Source organism: Alexandromys fortis, unplaced genomic scaffold (genome assembly GCF_014885135.2).
Source record: "Alexandromys fortis isolate MF-2015 unplaced genomic scaffold, M_Fortis_MF-2015_v1.1 scaffold_165, whole genome shotgun sequence".
In the NCBI taxonomy this organism is placed as follows: Eukaryota; Metazoa; Chordata; class Mammalia; order Rodentia; family Cricetidae; genus Alexandromys; species Alexandromys fortis.
Window position 1 is genome coordinate 1,934,073 of NW_026068038.1, and position 17,545 is coordinate 1,951,617.

At 49.5% G+C, this 17,545-nt stretch overlaps 1 protein-coding gene and 1 non-coding gene across 2 annotated transcripts; one reads left to right on the plus strand and one right to left on the minus strand.

Annotated features, from left to right (window-relative positions):
* Window positions 1–388: 388 nt before the first annotated feature.
* Window positions 389–461, minus strand: Trnam-cau (transfer RNA methionine (anticodon CAU)). The gene has a single exon. It is a non-coding gene; the product is annotated as a tRNA-Met (tRNA).
* An 8,337-nt stretch (window positions 462–8,798) lies between these two features.
* On the plus strand, window positions 8,799–17,495 carry Map1lc3b (microtubule associated protein 1 light chain 3 beta). The gene is made up of 4 exons (XM_050165270.1): window positions 8,799–8,964; window positions 13,394–13,449; window positions 15,371–15,477; window positions 16,029–17,495. The coding sequence occupies exons 1-4, from the start codon at window positions 8,925–8,927 to the stop codon at window positions 16,201–16,203; spliced, it is 378 nt and encodes a 125-aa protein (XP_050021227.1). The 5' UTR covers window positions 8,799–8,924; the 3' UTR covers window positions 16,204–17,495.
* Window positions 17,496–17,545: the final 50 nt, after the last annotated feature.

The following is a 17,545-nucleotide window of genomic DNA, read 5'->3' on the forward strand; positions in this document are numbered from 1 at the left end:
ACGCCCTCCAACAAAGCCCCACCCGCGGAGCTTCGCCCGGCCCCCCGAGGGCGATAGGTTCCGCCCCTAGACGTGAGTTCGCCTCCCTCCAGCCCTCCCCCAGACGCTTCGACCGGACCCTCGAGCAGATAGACCCCGCCCCTCCCTGTGTGTGGCCACACCCTCTCTCCTGCTCTCTCCAACGGATGCGGCCACGCCCTACTTCCAGGCTCCGCCCCCGAGCGTTTGCCCTCCTCCCCGCCCCGCACCTCCCCGCACGCACCTCTGAAGCTGCTGCTCGCTAAAAGAGGTCGCCGGGTTCAAGCCCGGAATGCCCAGCCCCTAGAAGTGATCACACTCCTCCCCAACACTGACGCCACCTGCTAGGCCCCAACAAAATGTTGCAGGATGCCCCGTGTGAGGATCGAACTCACGACCTTCAGATTATGAGACTGACGCGCTACCTACTGCGCTAACGAGGCTCCTTAGCAACCGACTCTCAGCCAGGACCTTTGCACAGGCGGCGTCCTGGTGAGTAAACTCTGGCAAAGGGGATTAAGGTTACTGTCGCCTAGCAACAACGCCACGTCTAAACCGACTAGCCCAGGTTGCACCTCGTTCGCAAAGAGGTCTGTCTGTTGCTCAGTGTGGTGGGAATTTCAGGTGTCCTCCCCAAGCTGCGCTCCAGCTCACGTTTTCCTGCACAGCACAAGGCTTCTAGAAACCTCCATCTCTGGAAAGGTCTATCCTCCGCAGCTCTCTCCACTTCATGACCCTAGAGACTATATCACCTTTTTTTTTTTTAATTATTAAGATTAATCATTTGCATGGTACTCTCTAATCCCAATTTGGGATTGGAGGATCGAGGCAGGAGGATCAGAAATTTAAGGTCATCCTTGACTAACTTAGTGATTTTTGAGGCAAGCCTGGAATACATGAGACCCTGTCTCATAAAAAGCCAATGTAAAAAAAAAAAAAAAAAGCCAACGTGAGGCTTTAGTTATTACTGACCTGTAGTCCACTCAATAAACTACCCTCAACAAGCAAACAAATATTATCTAATTCATTGGTTAAATGATTAATAATAACATTAACCAAGGGCTTCACTTGGTGGCATGTAATCCCAGACCTTCAGAAGCTGAGGCAGGAGGATGAGGACTTTTAGGACATCCTGAGCTACACAGCAAGATTTCATGTCAAAAAATAAATAAATAAATAAACTTGAGTTACATAATAATATTAGCATTGTGTAAGAGTGCAGCTGAGCACACACTGCTCTGGTTCCGGTGTACGAAGGCTCGAGGGAAAGTTAAGCTCCAGGCTAAACCTCCTCAGATCCATCATTTCATGGGGTTTATGTCCGTGAGCCTTCAGTGAGACGATGGAGCAACAGTGAGCTGTGTGTCCTAATTCAGCCTCTGGTACCCAGGACTCACAACCTTCACTGAGCTGGGATTCCTCCTGCCAGCATGCTTCCTAGATGCTGCTCCTTTGCACGGTAACACATAAACAAACACCAGCGTGTTGCTGCGTCTCTCACTTAACTGGAAAACATCCACTGACCAAACTGACCTCACCAGGTCAACCATCTCCTCACATTCTAGCCCTAGCTAGCTTCTGTCTCACCTCCATCCTTGCCCACCTCTGCATTGGCTGCCCTGGTGAGAAGGGAGCAGGGGTGACCTCCCGGAAAACGCAGTTCCCAGTCTGCCTGGACCCCACAGGCTTCTCCCCAGCCTCAAAAACACACCTTCTAGGAAGTACCCTATGTTGTCCCTCAGGGGACAGGCTTTATTCCAGAGCAAAGGTCCTGTTTATTATAAACACCGTTTGGATGTGGCAACCAGCACGTGGGGAAATGCATATTTACCCTCTGAGTACGCGAAATGAAAACTAACAAGGTGTCATGCCGAGGAATGAGGAACGCAGGCTGAGCCAGAACCGAGGGACTGGTGGTTGCATCAGCTTTTGTAGCCACCTCACCGGATTGGGCGCCACTGCTTTGTGCATCTTTGCGTCTTTCCATTCCAATGTACCTTACTCGCTCTGGTACAACAAAGCCAGCCCTGGTGGCAGGCTCCTCGAATCCCAGCACCGTGGAAGTGGGGTGGGTAACATTACATTTAGAGTTTAGAATTAATGCTTGAAAGACCAAAAAGGGAAAGAAAAAAAAAGCCTCTATCATGTAAGCACCTAGCTGGTACAGGCTGTACCCTAGCAGCCGGTGCTCTTAACCACTGAGCCATCCGGCTACTTCTGTTGTAATCAAACTTGTTTACCCTGCTCCTTTATGTGTTAAAACTAGACCCTGCCTACAGATAGGCAGAATCCATGTCATCTTAAGGTTTTGCCTTTATATGCTGATATGGCTAGGTGCTGCAGTTTGGGAATGCTCTGAAGTGCAGAACTGACCCCAATCAGTCCAGGTGTCAGAAATAAAAAGCTTCCTCTTATTAAAATTTATTCATGGACAGGGCAGTGGTAGCACACGCCTTTAATTCCAGCACTTAGGAGGCAGAGGCAGGTGGATCTCTGAGTTCCAGGCCAGCCTGGTGTACAGAGTGAATTGATTAAATAAATTAAATCTAATAATTGAATAATAATAATAATTAAAAAAATTATTCATGGTCAATGCTAATCTCTAAGTGAGCCCAGACCCATAACAGAAGTTGAGGCAGGCAACTCACTGGGCTGCAGGTGACGGCCTATCTCAAGAAAGACAGAAAACAAATCTATCCACCCACAATGTCAATAACAGGAGCTGGGCAGAAAGGGATTAATATAGCAAACCTTCCCTAGAGGAACTGAGCGCTTATTAAAACAAAATAATTTGGCCAAGTTTTCCACTTCATAAGAATAAATGTACCTATGTTTACTTCTGAAACTCTGCAACTGGAAAACATTAGGCAGACACAGATCTACACAGCACATGTAACATGTAACTGTTAGTCGGAGGACAGCGTTGTTTCTGCTCAGAGAAAGGATCTTTGGGGGAGCAGCATTTGTGGTTACAAGAAGTGCGCAGGCCCTCAATTCAATCCCCAACACCAAAATATCACCGAAAACAGGTGAGACCTCAGAAGTGGCACACAACTTTAATCCCAGCACTCTGAGGGCAGAGGCAGAACTCTGTGAGTTCAAAGCCAATCTGATCCACAGAGCAATCAGTTCCAGCCAGAGATCCGCATCAAGACCCTGTCAAAAACAAAACAAAAACTATGGGGGAAAAGTTACAAAGAATATGTACATGTATAAGGAAATGAAGCTAGCTAGGAGAAAAGCACAAGAGGTAGAGTGTTCTGGAAAGAGGAGGCAGCTACTTGAGGTACTTGTTAAATACTAATTTAGCCAGGACGCTGAGAGCGGTGCCAGGCAATGACATACACAAGGATAGGAAAGCAAAGGTCTGCCAGGAAGCAGAGCCCGAGAGGCACAAAGGCGTGGAAGGAAGGCTCAAACCAGAACGGAATCTGAGCAGATGAAACAGGAGATGCAGCCAGGACCAAGGAGGATGATGCAATCCCGAAGGTGGTGTTTTGGGAAGCCAGCTCAGGCTTCCAGTGCAGCGTGGGATGCTGATGAACATGCAAGATTATGTTTCATGGAACACAAACACATTTTGTTTTGCTTGAGCGTTTGATACGCACAGGTGAAAATTAACTAGTACATAGAATGTATAGGTCTCTCTACTGCACACAATAACCAAGTTCTTTTACAAACCTTCAGATAAAAAGCGGCACATTGGAAAGAAAATGGTGGGACCCTGCAGTGCTGTGGGAAATGGAAACTGGTGCAGATGCTACGGAAATCAGTATCAAGGTTCCCAAAAATCTACAATTGGAACTATCTAGCCATGCCACTCCTGGGCGCAAACCTGAAGGACTCCAAAGTCCACGTGCCAGAGATACAGTGCTCACCGCAGCTGGCTCTGTTTACAAGAGCCATGCGACAGAAACCCGAAGAATGAGTGTGGAAAATGCGCGTATACATAAGGGAATTCTATTTAGCTATAAAGATTAACGAAGTTACAGTATCTTCAAGGAAATGGATGGAACTGGAGATGATTCTGCTAAGTAACATAAGCCAAACCCAGAAAGACGAATAACACATTTTCTCTCCTAAGTGGACCCTAGGTTTCAACGTGTGTATGTGGTCGAGGACATAAAAGCGGAAAGGGCACCGTGAGGGGAGGAGACTCCTAAAGGAAAGCAGAGGGTAAGACCGGAGGCAGAACGCAGGGGTTGCAAGGTTGTGTAGAGCTGCCAGCCACCAGACACAACTACGCCAAACCAAGTCTGAAAAAAAAAAAAAAAAAAAAACAAGCAAAAAATGTAGACTTTGCCGGGTGGTGGCACACACCTTTAATCCCGAGGCAGGCAGATCTCTAAATTCGAGACCAGCCTGGACTACAAAGAAACTTAAAAAAATAAATTAAATAAATAAATAAAAACTAAAATAAGTGTCGACTTTGGGTAAACATGGTGGCTCACGCCTGTAATGTCAGAAGGCTGAGGCAGCCGGAGGAACCAGAGTTCCAGGCCAGCCCAGGCTCCAGGACGAGCCCTGAGAAATGTTAATAAAACGTAAACAGTGGGGGAAAACATCTGTTCGTCCATTGCCAGGAGTCAGAAGCCAAGTGCAGGGTGGTGGAAAGTGCGGGAAAGGCCCCCACCAGGCGCCAGGACGGGGCCAAGGCACAACCAAGACCTTGCAAGCCTGAACGGCCCACGGCGACAACGGACAGAGCGACGACGCAAACCCGTCCCAGTGGCCCAGAGGTCTCCCCGAGGCCGCTGTCCCCGCCGCACGCGGGTCAACAGACCGCCCTGCTCCCCGCGGCGTTCTTGAGCAATTCTTGTTTACTTGTTCTAAAGAGCAGGTGAGGCTGAGAGTGACTGCGCAGCTGGCCAATAGCTTTCCAGACAACAAAGTTGATGGGCGGCTTCTTCCAATCAGAGAGCGATAGGGGCGGGACGGGGCGTGCGCAGGACCCTAGGTTCTGTACACGCCTGGGGCCCCTGCGCTCTCCATGTTGAGTGTGGCACTTCGGCTCTGTGTTCAGGGCGGAAGTGTCCTCCGGTCTTCTGGTGTCCTGGCTTTCCTGCGTTCCGGAGTACTCAGGTTTCAGCCTAGGCTCGTCGTTGGAAACGGGTGTCGGTTTCCAGTGAGGTCCCGAAGTGCCACCGCCTGGGTTCTAGAATGAGCAGTTTGGTTGATACACCTGTTTCTACTTTGTATTTTTAGAAAAGGGCTGATTGTTGTATACCAGGGTGGCCTGGAACCCGCAAAGATCTTGCGGCCTCGGCCTCCAGAGTGCAGGCATTAAATTTAAAAGCACCAGAAAATTCTGAGTAAACAATGAGTCTGTAGAAATGTTGTGTTCTTACTTTGCCACTGTATATGGACTGACTCGGAGGGAAGAATCATATTGCTGAAAGTAAATAATACTGAGGGGGAGGAGGGCGGAGCGATGTCGCAGGGGTTTAGAGCATCCAGAGGACCTGGGTTCACAACGGTCTGTAACTCCAGTCCAAAGGATCCAATGCCGGCCTCTGTGGCCACTGCCCACACATGGTATACAGAAATACATTTGGATAAAAATGTATACAAAGCTGGGCGGTGGTGGCACACACCTTTAATCCCAGCACTTGGGAGGCAGAGACAGGCAGATCTCTGTGAGTTCAAGGCTAGCCTGGTCTACAAAAGCTAGTTCCAGGACAGGCTCCAAAGCTACAGAGAAATCCTGTCTTAAAAAAAAATACACATAAGTGGCTATTCAAAATAAATCACTCTATGTATCATATAAGCATCTTTTGTCTGAGTTTGACTGGGGCTGGAACCTAGGGTATTTTGGAAGCCGGGCTCACTTGCTGAGTGTGTGCCAGGCCTGACTCAGTTCCTTGCACTACTAAAGAAAACCAAACAGACTCAGGTGAACTGGCATTTCCTAGGTGACTCACATCTACTCAGGCACACGCCTGTTTACAAATTTCCATGAGTCTGATTCTTGTGTTTGTGTGTGAAGGAAAATGAGTCCGCTCTGAATAGAATCCATACTCGGTGAGTATAAACTGCCATTCTCCTGGGGAAGGCAAGATCGTGGTGGGATGTATGAGTCTAGGTTCACATGGCATTGAGAACTTGGGGTGGCATTAAAGCAGCTTCCAAAAGTGTAGACTTCAGCACTGCAAAGACTAAAGAACAACCCTGGCCATCCCTTTCTGCAACCCTTTGTTGATAAGTAAGAGGCTTGGGTTTCCCCGGGGCAGGCAAACATCTTTCCCTTCCCCCATTGCCACAAGCCAGAAAAGACATTTCCTTTTCTTGTATTTTCTGCAGTTCAGCAACACAAAAAGCCCATTTGGTTTTCTTTCTTTTTTTCTCCTCCTCTGTATGTGTGTGTATGTTCCCTGACACGGTTTCTCTGTTTAGCCCTGGCTGGCCTCAAAGTCAAGAGATCCACCCACTTCTGCCTCCCAAGTGCTGGGATTAAAGACACAAGCATCACCATCACAGGGTCTAAATAAATAAATAAATAAATAGATAGATAAACAACAAAAGAAAAATCATTTCTTACACATACACAGTAGCATTTGAGTCAGGAAAGCTTCAGCAGGGAAGGCTTACTGTCATAAACACCCAGAAAAACAAGCAGCCTCTCCGTTGTCAGAGAGCAAAGCTACAACTTGAAGATTTTTCTTGTATCTTAGGGCTCAAACTCAGGGTCTTGCAGAGACTAGGAACACTGTATCACCTGGCTACATTCCCTGGAATGTAGAAGGTTTTAATTTGCTTTATTTTTTGTTCTGAAGTCAAGACTCCACTGTCTTTTCCCGAGCCAGGTGCAGGAGGTGAGTTTTACAGCTAGAGAAAGGCTGGAGAAAGCATCCATCAATCAATAGATACAAGCCGGGTGGAGATCTCTGCGTCTCTGCCTCCTGGGAGCTGGACTATGGGTGTGGGCCACCACACCCAGCTCTTCCTAGTTTTTTTTCTAAGTTTGGACCTAGATTTTAGCTTGGGTGAGTCCATTCTTTTCCTGTTTACTGGTTTGTTTGTTATCTTTTGAGATAGGGCTACGATGGGTGGGGCTGGGTGATTTACAGTTTTCGTCCCGGCTCTCAGGAGGCAGAAGCAGGCTGATCTCTGAGTTCAGAGCTAGTTCCAGGACAGCCAGGGGCAGTTACACAAAGAAACCCTGTCTTCAAAAAATAAAACAATAACAACAAAAATAACCCAAACAAACACAAAGATTTTTTTATTTCATATGGATGAATGTTTGCCTGTGTGTACGTATGTGTACCATGTAGGTCCTGATGCCTAAGGAGGCCAGAATAGGGGGGTCAGATCCCCTAGAGTTACAGTTCAGCCGCCGTATGGGTGCTGGGAAGCAAACCCCCGTCCTCATCAAGAGCAGCCTGAGTCCCCCACCAGTCCCATCCTACCTTACCCCTTTTTTGAGACAGGTTCTCACTAAGTAAGAACTTGCTAATAGAACAGGCTGCCTCAGACTCAAAGAGCTCAGACCGCCTCTCTTCTGGGTGCTGGGATTAAAGGTCTCTGCACCGTGCCCAACTTGGCCTAGAACTTGCGATACTCCTGCTTCAGTCGCCAGGGCGCTAGGATGACATACCTCGTACCATCAGGCCTGGCTTCCATTTTGATTTTTAGTCTGGCTTCTTGGGTCTCAGGGCAGCAGCTTCATATGAAACAACCACCCACAAGCAAGCAACAGTGCAAACAAACAAGAAGGAGAGGCCCTCCGAGATTTTCCTCAATAACATGCTTTGAATGCTTCCTGTTCCCTTTGAGGTACGAGGCAATCCCTCTGACAAACAGCACGTGAAGAAAGATGTTTCCAAAGTTAAAGGAAGAGGTCTGGGGTGTAGCACAGACTGAAACCTGTGCTAGACCTAGGCAGCCATGGCTGAGGAGTGGGCAGGCCCAGGCTCTGCCGCAGCAGGAGTCGAGGCGGGGACAGGCCTTGTGATAAAAGCCTCTCGGGGGTCAGCTGAGGTGAAAGTATCTGTCAGTGAAGGGACAGCTGAGATAAAGGTCTCCAGACAGAACCGTCCTCCTTGACTTCCCGAGGCGGATCAGGGCTGGACCAGGCTTGCGCTGGTATTCCAGGACTCTGAGGGCTCACATACCAGAGCTTGAGAGGAGAGGTGGTGGGAAGCAGAGGAGGGTTACACATGGGTACCCTGGGAAGTCTAGGGGAGCCATGTCCCCCAAAACTCCATGCTCAGGAACTCAGCGCTACACAAATGGGCTTTTATAGGAAGGGAAAACTTCCTATAAACTGAACACTAGGTGGGGGCCATCAACTTTTTGAGGGAATATGTAATTGACCTTAACCTACCCCGACAGACAAGTCTGGAGTTCCTGAGTTCTTTTCTTCAAGATTAGTCTAGGAGTATATACTCGTGTTAGTGGCCTCACAGGGCACGCAGGGGAAGGCGCCACAAGATCGGATTCAAGAGAAGTCTCCAGGCATCTTGGGGTTCGTAAACAAAGGTTATTCATCAGGCAAGACCTCAAGTACTCAAGTACGCTTTTTTTTTTTTTTTTTTGTGAGAATTTAGAGATGTCAAATGACATCAGCCAAGGGAGCAGACACTGGGACACACACCGGATCATGCGTGGGCAGAGGGGGACCGGTGTCTGCAGGTCTCGGCACCAGGCCAGGCTGCTCACCAGCACTCCCTCCCACCTCTCCCACCCCGCGGCCGGCGCACGCGCAGGACAGACCGTTCTTTGGCCGCAGGCACGCACGCGCACACCGCCCTGGATTCCGCCACTCCAGTCATGGCGGTTGTCGGGGCCGCCCTTGGTCCCGCCCTGGCTGACGTGCCGCGGGTCACCTGACTCAGCTGCGGGCTGAGGAGACACAAGGGAAGTGGCCGTCGCCGGAGCTTGAGCCTCCGATTCCGGACCCCCGCGCCATGCCGTCCGAGAAGACCTTCAAGCAGCGCCGCAGCTTCGGTGCGTGCCGCGCGCGGGGCCCTGGGGTGGGAGATCCGGGCGGTGTCGTAAGGGGCGGCGATCGGGGTCCCGGTGGTGTCGTGAAGGGCGGCGATCGGGGTCCCGGTGGTGTCGTGAAGGGCGGCGATCGGGGTCCCGGCGGTTTCGTGAGGTGCGGCGATCGGGATCCCGGTGGTGTCATGAGGGGTCGGGATGCAGCACGGACCGGTAGGGTCTCCCTCTTCATCCCCCAGCTTAGCGAGCCCTGCCGGCTCAGTCTCCTGGGTTGCCCGGGCCCGGCTTGTCCCCTTAGTCGTCGGTGGTCTCGGCGTCCCCGCCGGGACTGGGAACGCGACCCGGGTGGCAGAGGGGACCGTAGCCGTGGCGGTCTCGGCTGTGTCCTCAGTGGGGCTCTAGGTCCGGACGCCCCGCAAGCCCCGAGGCAGTACCCAGCCATCTCCGCTTCGCTCCAGCAGTCGCCTGGGGACGTTTGGGTAGGAGAAATAGCCTTTGTCTCATAACGGAAAGTTGACAGCTAGCTTATTTGCTTGTAGTGATCTTTATTCTGGAACAGTCGTCAAGAAAGATGAGGAGTAAGGGGGGGGTGAGACGTGCGTATTAGCCAGGACCCGGATCCCCTGTGTGTCTGAGGGGTAAACTCTCCAAAGCTCCGTCTTTACCTTAGAACGCGTTTTAGGTGTTTCCCTAGAGTTCGCCTTCATTTCGCCTACCCCAAGCCGTTCTGAAGAAAGCGAGGGGTCTGATGGCTGCTGCTTCCCTTGCTTTTGAATTTAGTGGTCCTGACTGTGGGCAAGAGTTTAGAGATTTGCCATACAGACTTTGTTTGGAGCGGCCCCTTTGTGGAGGCTAAGATCACTCTTGCATCTCCATTTTAAGGTATTTGGGTTGGTGGAGCTCTGGAGTCTTCTCTGCCTGCATTGAGGGGATGCTAACTGGGTGGATTTAGGACTCACCCCAAACAGACCCTTTGTAGCTAAAGAACTTGGGTGGGGCTTAAGCCAGTGAAGCTCAGGATCCGCCTAGTGGCAGAATCCCATTAGCTTTCTGTCATAAATTTTTGCACTTCCAGTAAGTAGCCATCATCCCCAGTGCTGGAAAGGGCCTAAGACATTCTGGAGGCCAGAAAGACAGGAGGACCAACTTCATTTATACTTTTCTATTTGTTTGTTTGTTTGGTTGGTTGGTTTTTCGAGACAGGATTTCTCTGTAGCTTTGGAGCCTGTCCTGGAACTCACTCAGTAGACCAGGCTGGCCTTGAACTCAGAGAAAGTCACGCTACACAGCGAAACCCTGTCTGAGAAAAACAAGTGAAAACTGATGGAGTGGTTTCAGGGTGCACTCTTCTCAAAAGTGATTACGGCGACCCCCCCCCACACACACAGGGGGTGATCCATTTATTTAATAACAAACCTGTTTCCCACACACCCCTCGTGTTCCTCAGGATGGTCCTGAGCACCAGAAAAGTGGACACGGGAGTGATAAATACGCCCTTACAGTTAAAGGACCAGTCTCCTCCAGTACACACTGATGGCCTCTGAGCAGCTGTCTGCTTACAGAGGCCCCAGCATGCCCTTAGTTCCCCACACTGCCAGGTTTGCCCCAGTTTATTTGCCCTGCAGCCAGCTAAAGGCTAAGCACGTCCTATGGGCCATCAGTCTTGTCCCTTGTTTACTTAAAAAAAGACAGCTATTAGGTGGGCATGGTGGTGACACACGCCTTTAGTTCCAGCACTTAGGCAGGCAGATCTCTGTGAGCTCCAAGCCAGCTTGGGTCTACAGAGTGAGTTCCGGGACAGCCAAGGCTACACAGAGAAACCTGTCTCAAAAAAAAAATAAATAAATAAAACAAAACAAAACACTATTCCTGTCTTTCCCTTTGGGGCCTTATTTTGGGACAAATCAGAATGACATCGTGGTTTCTGATGGTGTAGCCCTTTGACCTTTTCTTTCTCCACTTACCGATGATAGCTATTTCTCCTTGAAGAAATCTGACTCTGCTTGAATGTTCCCATCTTTTTTAAAAATTTATGTTTCATGAGTGTTCTATTTGCATGTCTGCCTGTACAACAACAGAGGGCACTGGATCCCATTATAGATGGTTGTGAGCCACCATGCAGTTGCTGGGAATTGAACTTGGGATCTCTGGAAGAGCAGCCAGGGCTTTTAAACGCTGAGCCATCTCTCCAGTCCCCAGATGTTCCCATCTTAACACGTGCTAATTTAGGGTTCTTTGTTGGTAGTGGTTAGCTGGTTATTTTAAACATTGACTGGGCTGACCTTGAATTTATGGAGATCTTTCTGACTCTTCCAGTGTTGGGATTAAAGGTGTGAACCACCACGCCTGGTTTTTGTAAAAGAAAGAGCTTGCCCTACTGGGGTTAGGACCCTGTGAGTTAAGCTTTTCTTATTTTATGTGTATGATTCTTTTGCTTACGTGTATGTCTGTGTACCATGTGCATTGCTGGTACCCTTGGAGGCCAGAAAAGGGAGTCACAGGTGGCTGAAGCCACATGGGGGTGCTGGGAACTGAACCTGGGTCCTCTTTGAGAGGAGCCAGTGTTCCTCGTAAGCCATTTCTACAGCCCCAGAGTGTGGAATGTATGCTGAGTTCATCACAGTGACTTACCCTACACCCGGAGCATTCAGCAGCTATACAATGGAGAGCTCTACTGGAAAGAGGCAGGAAGCCGGGTATAGATGGTACCATCCCGTCTGTGGGGTAACAGGGAAATGTGTGCAGAGAGCTAAGGCAGCTCTTCAGAGTAGAGAAGGGCACAGAGGTTAGCGAAGAGGTGCTGGTCACTTGGCTCTGCGGAGCCCGACATGTGCCAGGCATTAATCTGCCATCAAGCACATCCCTAACCTCTTGAGTTTACTATGAGGAGCAGCTGAATTTGCCTGAATGTTCCTGCAAGAGGAACGAACCACCGGTAGAAATACCAGTTAGGACACTTCCTTGTCTGTGGAGCCGTGTTCCTCGTTAGTCTCCGAGTCCCTGCTTAAGGTGATGTTAAGGATTGGCTGGGAACGCAGCCCTGTGGTTGCATTTAACACAGGAGTTATTTCCATGGTCTTTGTTAAAGATGATCAAAAAAATTTGACCCAAGTGCAGTTGGCAGTGCCAGTTTGTCTCCGTGCGGTGACAGCAGCGTTTGTTCTGGAGCCCTCTCAAGATTTCCACAAAGCTATTGCACACACCGTGAGTGTTCCCCCAAAGCGTCAGAGTTCTATTAGGTTTGTTTTGCTTAACGCCACCTCCTCCTTTTATGAATGACGTGTCTCCAGCTGTATGGCCGAGTCCTGGGCACAGAAAGCCTGGTACAAAGTTGAAAATGAAGATAAGACTGGCTCTTTGCCTCCCAGCCTCGTGAGGTAGAGAGGCTGAGGAGGTCAAGGTCATCCTTAGCTATGATGAGTTTGAGGCCAAGCTGTGTGAAGGAGACCCTAGCTCCAGAACCCAACAATGAAACAGATATTCTCAGGAACGTGTTTCATCAGCAGGCGGCTTGGTGTGGTTTTGATTTTGGGGGTGTATTTTGAGAGAGGGTTTCACATGTAGACCAGGTGCACAGCTGTAATTTCAGCACTGGGAAGATTCGAGCAAGAGGGTCTCCAGTTTGAGGCCAGCCTGGGATACAGAGACCATTTCAGAAAATAATTAAAACACGTCCTGAATAGTGCCAAGGGGCTCCCCTCCCTTAACCACAAGTCCTGAGTGAAAATTGCATTAGACTGAAAACTTAACAAGCCTTGACAGGAATGATAGACGTTGTCAGAGGAGACACTAGGAGACACCCCCTTCTCCCCCAGGATACACAATTAACCTGCTCTGTGTGGCTATACATCTGGCTTCGCAGCTCCATGAAATGAGGGTTTTAACCGCTGAGCTGTGTTGAGCTGCTGTTGGGCCCACTGACCGCCTCAGTGCTCAGTGGTGAGATGCGACCCATCCCTGAAGTCCAGAGAAAGGTGTCCTTGCTGCTCTGCCTTGCCCCAGTCAGGACTGTTACCAGCAGGAACTGGGGCCCCTGATATCACTGCCTCTTCCTTTTTAAAAAAAAAAATAATAATAAGATTTATTTATTAAATATACAGTATTCTGCCTGAATGTATTTGTTTTGTTTTGTTTTTTTTTTTTTTTTTTTTCGAGGCAGGGTTTCTCTGTAGCTTTGGAGCCTGCCCTGGAACTCACTCTGTAGACAAGCCTGGCCTCTGCTCACCCCCCCACCACCCCCGTGCTGGAATTAAAGGCGTGCACCACTACCACCTGACTTATGTTTGTGCACCAGAAGAGGGCACCAGATCTCATATTATAGATGGTTGTAGTCACCATGTGGTTGCTGGGAATTGAACTCAGTACCTCTGGAAAAGCAGCCAGTGCTCTTAACCTCTGAGCCATCTCTTTAGCCCTGTCTCTTCCTTTCTTGCAGAACAAAGAGTGGAAGATGTCCGGCTCATCCGGGAGCAGCACCCCACCAAGATCCCGGTAGGTTCTGCTGTGACTGTGATTATACTTCTGGGCAAGAGGGGACCCTGGCCCCACAAGACAGCTCCTCCCACCCCCGCAGGAGCCCTGGGGCTCTCAGGCTCTGTGTGCCCACCTAACCACGTGCATTTCTTCCTGACCGGAACTTGTTGCTCTTGTGCATGTCAAAGGGGAAAGGGACAGATGGGCTAGAACTTAGCTTTTTTTTTTCCCCCTCTGTGATCCCAGGATAGAACCAAGGGCCTGAGCATTGACTACTGAACTCTACTCCAGCCCCCACTGCTAGGGACACAAGGATGGCGTATGTCAGTCAGAATCAGTAGTCCTCAGGGTGGTATGGCTGCTTTGTAGATGAAGGGACATGATTCTTGGCCCCTTAACTGAGTGTCTTGCCGATAGACAGCCATCGGTATCCCCCCCACCCCCGCTCTGTTCCCTGATTGCAGACTTTACATAGAGCTATGGGGATTCCCAACAAGGGGCTGGGACCTGCTCAGAGCCAGTCTCAGGACAGTGAGCAAGGAAAGGGGTCGGGGACAGCCCTCTAGTGTTCCCGTGCTTCTGGCCTTCTAGGAGAGTGCCAAGGTCTTTCTTCTATGTTCCTTGACTACCCCGCTGGCGCAGGGTCTGCCTTATGAACCTAGGTATGTGGCACCCACAGCTGGCATTTCCCGGGGACGCCATGCTTCTAAGCAAGCCACAGGATGGAGTTGTTAATCTCGCAGGGATGGGGGTGGCAGCTTGAGACAGTCTCTCGAGGAAGCACATGCAGGTCACATCCAGGGAGCATGTGCAGACAAGTGCTTTCCCTCCAGAAGCACGTGGTCATGTTCCTCTGTGCCATGCCATGACCAGGCAGGGATTTCTGTTCTCTGGGTGGATGCCCATGGCACTTGGAAACTGTCGTTTCTTAGGCCCATCAATGCTCAAATCTTGTAACAGCTTTTTCTTTAGTTTTGGATTTTAATACAGATTAGTCTTAAATTCAAGGCAGTTCACTGCCTCAGCCTCCAAATACTGTTTGAGACAGGGTTTCTCTGTAGCTTTGGAGCCTGTCCTGGAACTCATTCTTGTAGACCAGGCTGGCCTCAAACTGACAGAGATTCACCTGCCTCTGCTAAAGGCGTGCGCCACCACCGCCCAGCCATATTTGCTTTTCCAAGAAAGAATTTCTCAGTGTAATAGCCCCGAATGTCCTGGAACTCACTCTATAGACCAGGCTGGCATCAAACTCAGATCCTCCTGCACCACCATACCCAGCTGCTTTTAACATTTTTTAAAAAAATATTTTTGGTGAGGGGACAGGGCGTGGTGGCGCACGCCTTTAATCCCAACACGAGGTAGGCAGAGAAAGGCAGATCTGTGAGTTCGAGGCCAGCCTGGTCTACAGAGCGAGTTCCAGGACAGGCTCCAAAGCTACAGAGAAACCCTGTCTTGAAAAACAAAAACAAACATGTGTATGTTATATGTGTGTGTGTGTGTTTATAGTTTAATTTTTTTGGATAGGTGACTCAGTGGCTTGGAGTACTTGTTCTCACAGAGGACTTCATAACCATCTGATCCATAAAACTGTATATATTGCTGGGTATGATGAGGCTCATGGCTATGATCCTAGCACTTAGGAACTTAGGAGGGTGATGCAGGTGGATAGCCAAGTGTTAAAGGCTATCCTGGGCTACAGTGTGAAACTTATTTTTTAAAAAACACCCAGGTATGGTAACACACACCTTTAATCCTAGTACAATTTAACAACAAAAAAAGGGTGCCTGGTAGCCATTGTGTCCTGTGTCACAGAGCTGTGAATGAATGCTGGTCACAGGAGTGTCACAGGGAAGACTAGGTTAGGCCTAACTACAGGGCACGTGCTGGCTGCAGCGTGGGGAGCATCGTGCCTGCGGCTAAATGTCTCTGGCTTTTGCAGGTGATAATAGAGCGGTATAAGGGTGAGAAGCAACTGCCCGTCCTGGACAAAACCAAGTTCCTGGTACCCGATCACGTGAACATGAGCGAGCTCATCAAGATAATTAGGTATTTGGCCACTTCCTGTCTGTTTCCTTGAGAGAGACTTCTCCTTTTCCCATCTTGGTGTCAGCCTCCTCCTTCTTCCATGTCCTTGTAAGGCAGGCATGTCCCCTCTGCAGCTGTGAGTGGGGTCTAGCTTTATAACGGTGTCACATCTGAGGGCTATAGGTTGGACACACGTACTGGATAGTGGTTCTTTAAAAGATTGCTAGGCATGGTGGATTGCTGCTGGCCCGTCTGAGATCCCCCATCCCAGCAAACAGTCAGGAACACTTGGACAGTGGGCGTTAGTAAGAGAATGTGTAGCAGAGCTGCAGTAACATAAAGTCTGGCCGGTTGTAGATTTTGAATACTGATGGCTATTTGGATGACAGGATGTAACTGGCCTCAGATACAGAACCAGTCCCTGATTCCAACCACCGCCGAGTTCTGTAACACGCTAAGAAGAGGGCTGTGGGCTTGCTTAGTTTTGCCAGATCGGTGGGTTTTTTTTAGTGGCCCAAGTTCTACACAGATTGGAGACCTCATTGAGTCTCTCCACTGTCTTATCTCCACAGAAGGCGCTTACAGCTCAACGCCAATCAAGCTTTCTTCCTCCTGGTGAACGGGCACAGCATGGTGAGCGTGTCCACGCCCATCTCTGAAGTGTACGAGAGTGAGAAAGATGAAGACGGCTTTCTGTACATGGTGTATGCCTCCCAGGAGACATTTGGAACAGCACTGGCTGTGTAAGACCAGAACTATGCCTAATGTTTGTTAAGCCCTTACCAAGGAAAAAAGGGACGTTACCAGCGGATGCTGGTCTGCTCACCACTCACAGATCAGAACGTAGGCGCCCACCTAGGGTGTTAGGAACCGTTTGTCAGCCAGAAACTGAGCTCCATGCAAGCACATTCAGCTTGGAAACTCACCTAAACTAGGCTCTCTTGTGTTCAAACTTTAGAAGTTTAAAAATAAAATACTTTGCATCCTAAGTTGCCAATAAAACAGACCAAGTTATTTTGACACTTTTCTCAGTAGAAATTTAAAATGGAACAGCATCAGGGGCGCAGTCTTCCTGGGAGCTGCCTTCTCTCAAAGGGCTTTCACTCAGCAGTCTGCCTAAGCGGTCTCTTGGCCCAGGCTGTCTAGCGGAGGCCCCCAGCTGCACCATCACGCTCACCCTCAGCAGTGCAGGGAAGCTTCCTTGCTGCTGTCTAGACGCTACCACAGACATTCAAGCACTGCTCAGAGGCCAGCTCCAGCTTTGAACAAGGGGTTGCTTGGTCTAGCTTCCTAAGAGGCTGCAAAGTGTTTTTCTTCTGGTTTGGTTTTGTCTGGCCCATACCTGCTTCAGGGAAGGGAGCAAGCAGGTGTGCAGTGTTGGCATTAGGATGCAGCAGCTGTCGAATGGTAGCCTGAACTCTGAAGTTCAATGCACTCCATCTGCACTTGGCTTACAGCTATAAGATAATTTGTTAGTGTATAACTGTCTTTGTAAGGTAGTTCTATCAGACAGCTGTTGAGATTCTCCCACTCCATGTCGGTTCACTAGAGTCAGCTGTGACAACAGCAGCAGGAGATACGTGCTCTTGACAGATACCCATGGCCAGTTCCAACTAAAGCAAACCGTTGCTTCCGGCTCCCTGCATGTGGTCCACTGTGACACTCAGACCACCCTTGGTCACTCACGTTGTGATCTGAGAATCTCAGTGAGAACTGCCTGCTGTCATGGAGGGAAGCCAACATAGCCACCTCCTACCCCAGCTCCTTACAGTCAGCCCTCCCCCCTTCCCTGCATGCAGCTGTCCACTTGCTAACTTTCAATCTTTCAATGTTATTTTATTTACATCATGTATATTCTGACTACCTGTCTTGTGTAGGTTGTGTACGTCATTATGTCCCTGGTTTTTATAACTACGGTGCGATCAATAAGGATTCCTGTAATACTGCTTTAAAAATGCTGCTCAGAGGGGCGGCCTTCATTTATAGGACACCTGTACACTTCAATGCGCTGAGTGAATAAAGGCACAACTGAACCTGTCTGAGAGCTGTCTGTCTCATGGTGTCAATGTGGGAACTGGGCCCTGCAGTG

Coding starts and splice junctions, on each gene's coding strand:
- Map1lc3b (XM_050165270.1), top strand. CDS start 8,925: ATGCCGTCCGAGAAGACCTTCAAGCAGCGCCGCAGCTTCG. Junction 8,965..13,393: donor CAAGCAGCGCCGCAGCTTCG/GTGCGTGCCGCG, acceptor CCTTTCTTGCAG/AACAAAGAGTGGAAGATGTC. Junction 13,450..15,370: donor AGCACCCCACCAAGATCCCG/GTAGGTTCTGCT, acceptor TGGCTTTTGCAG/GTGATAATAGAGCGGTATAA.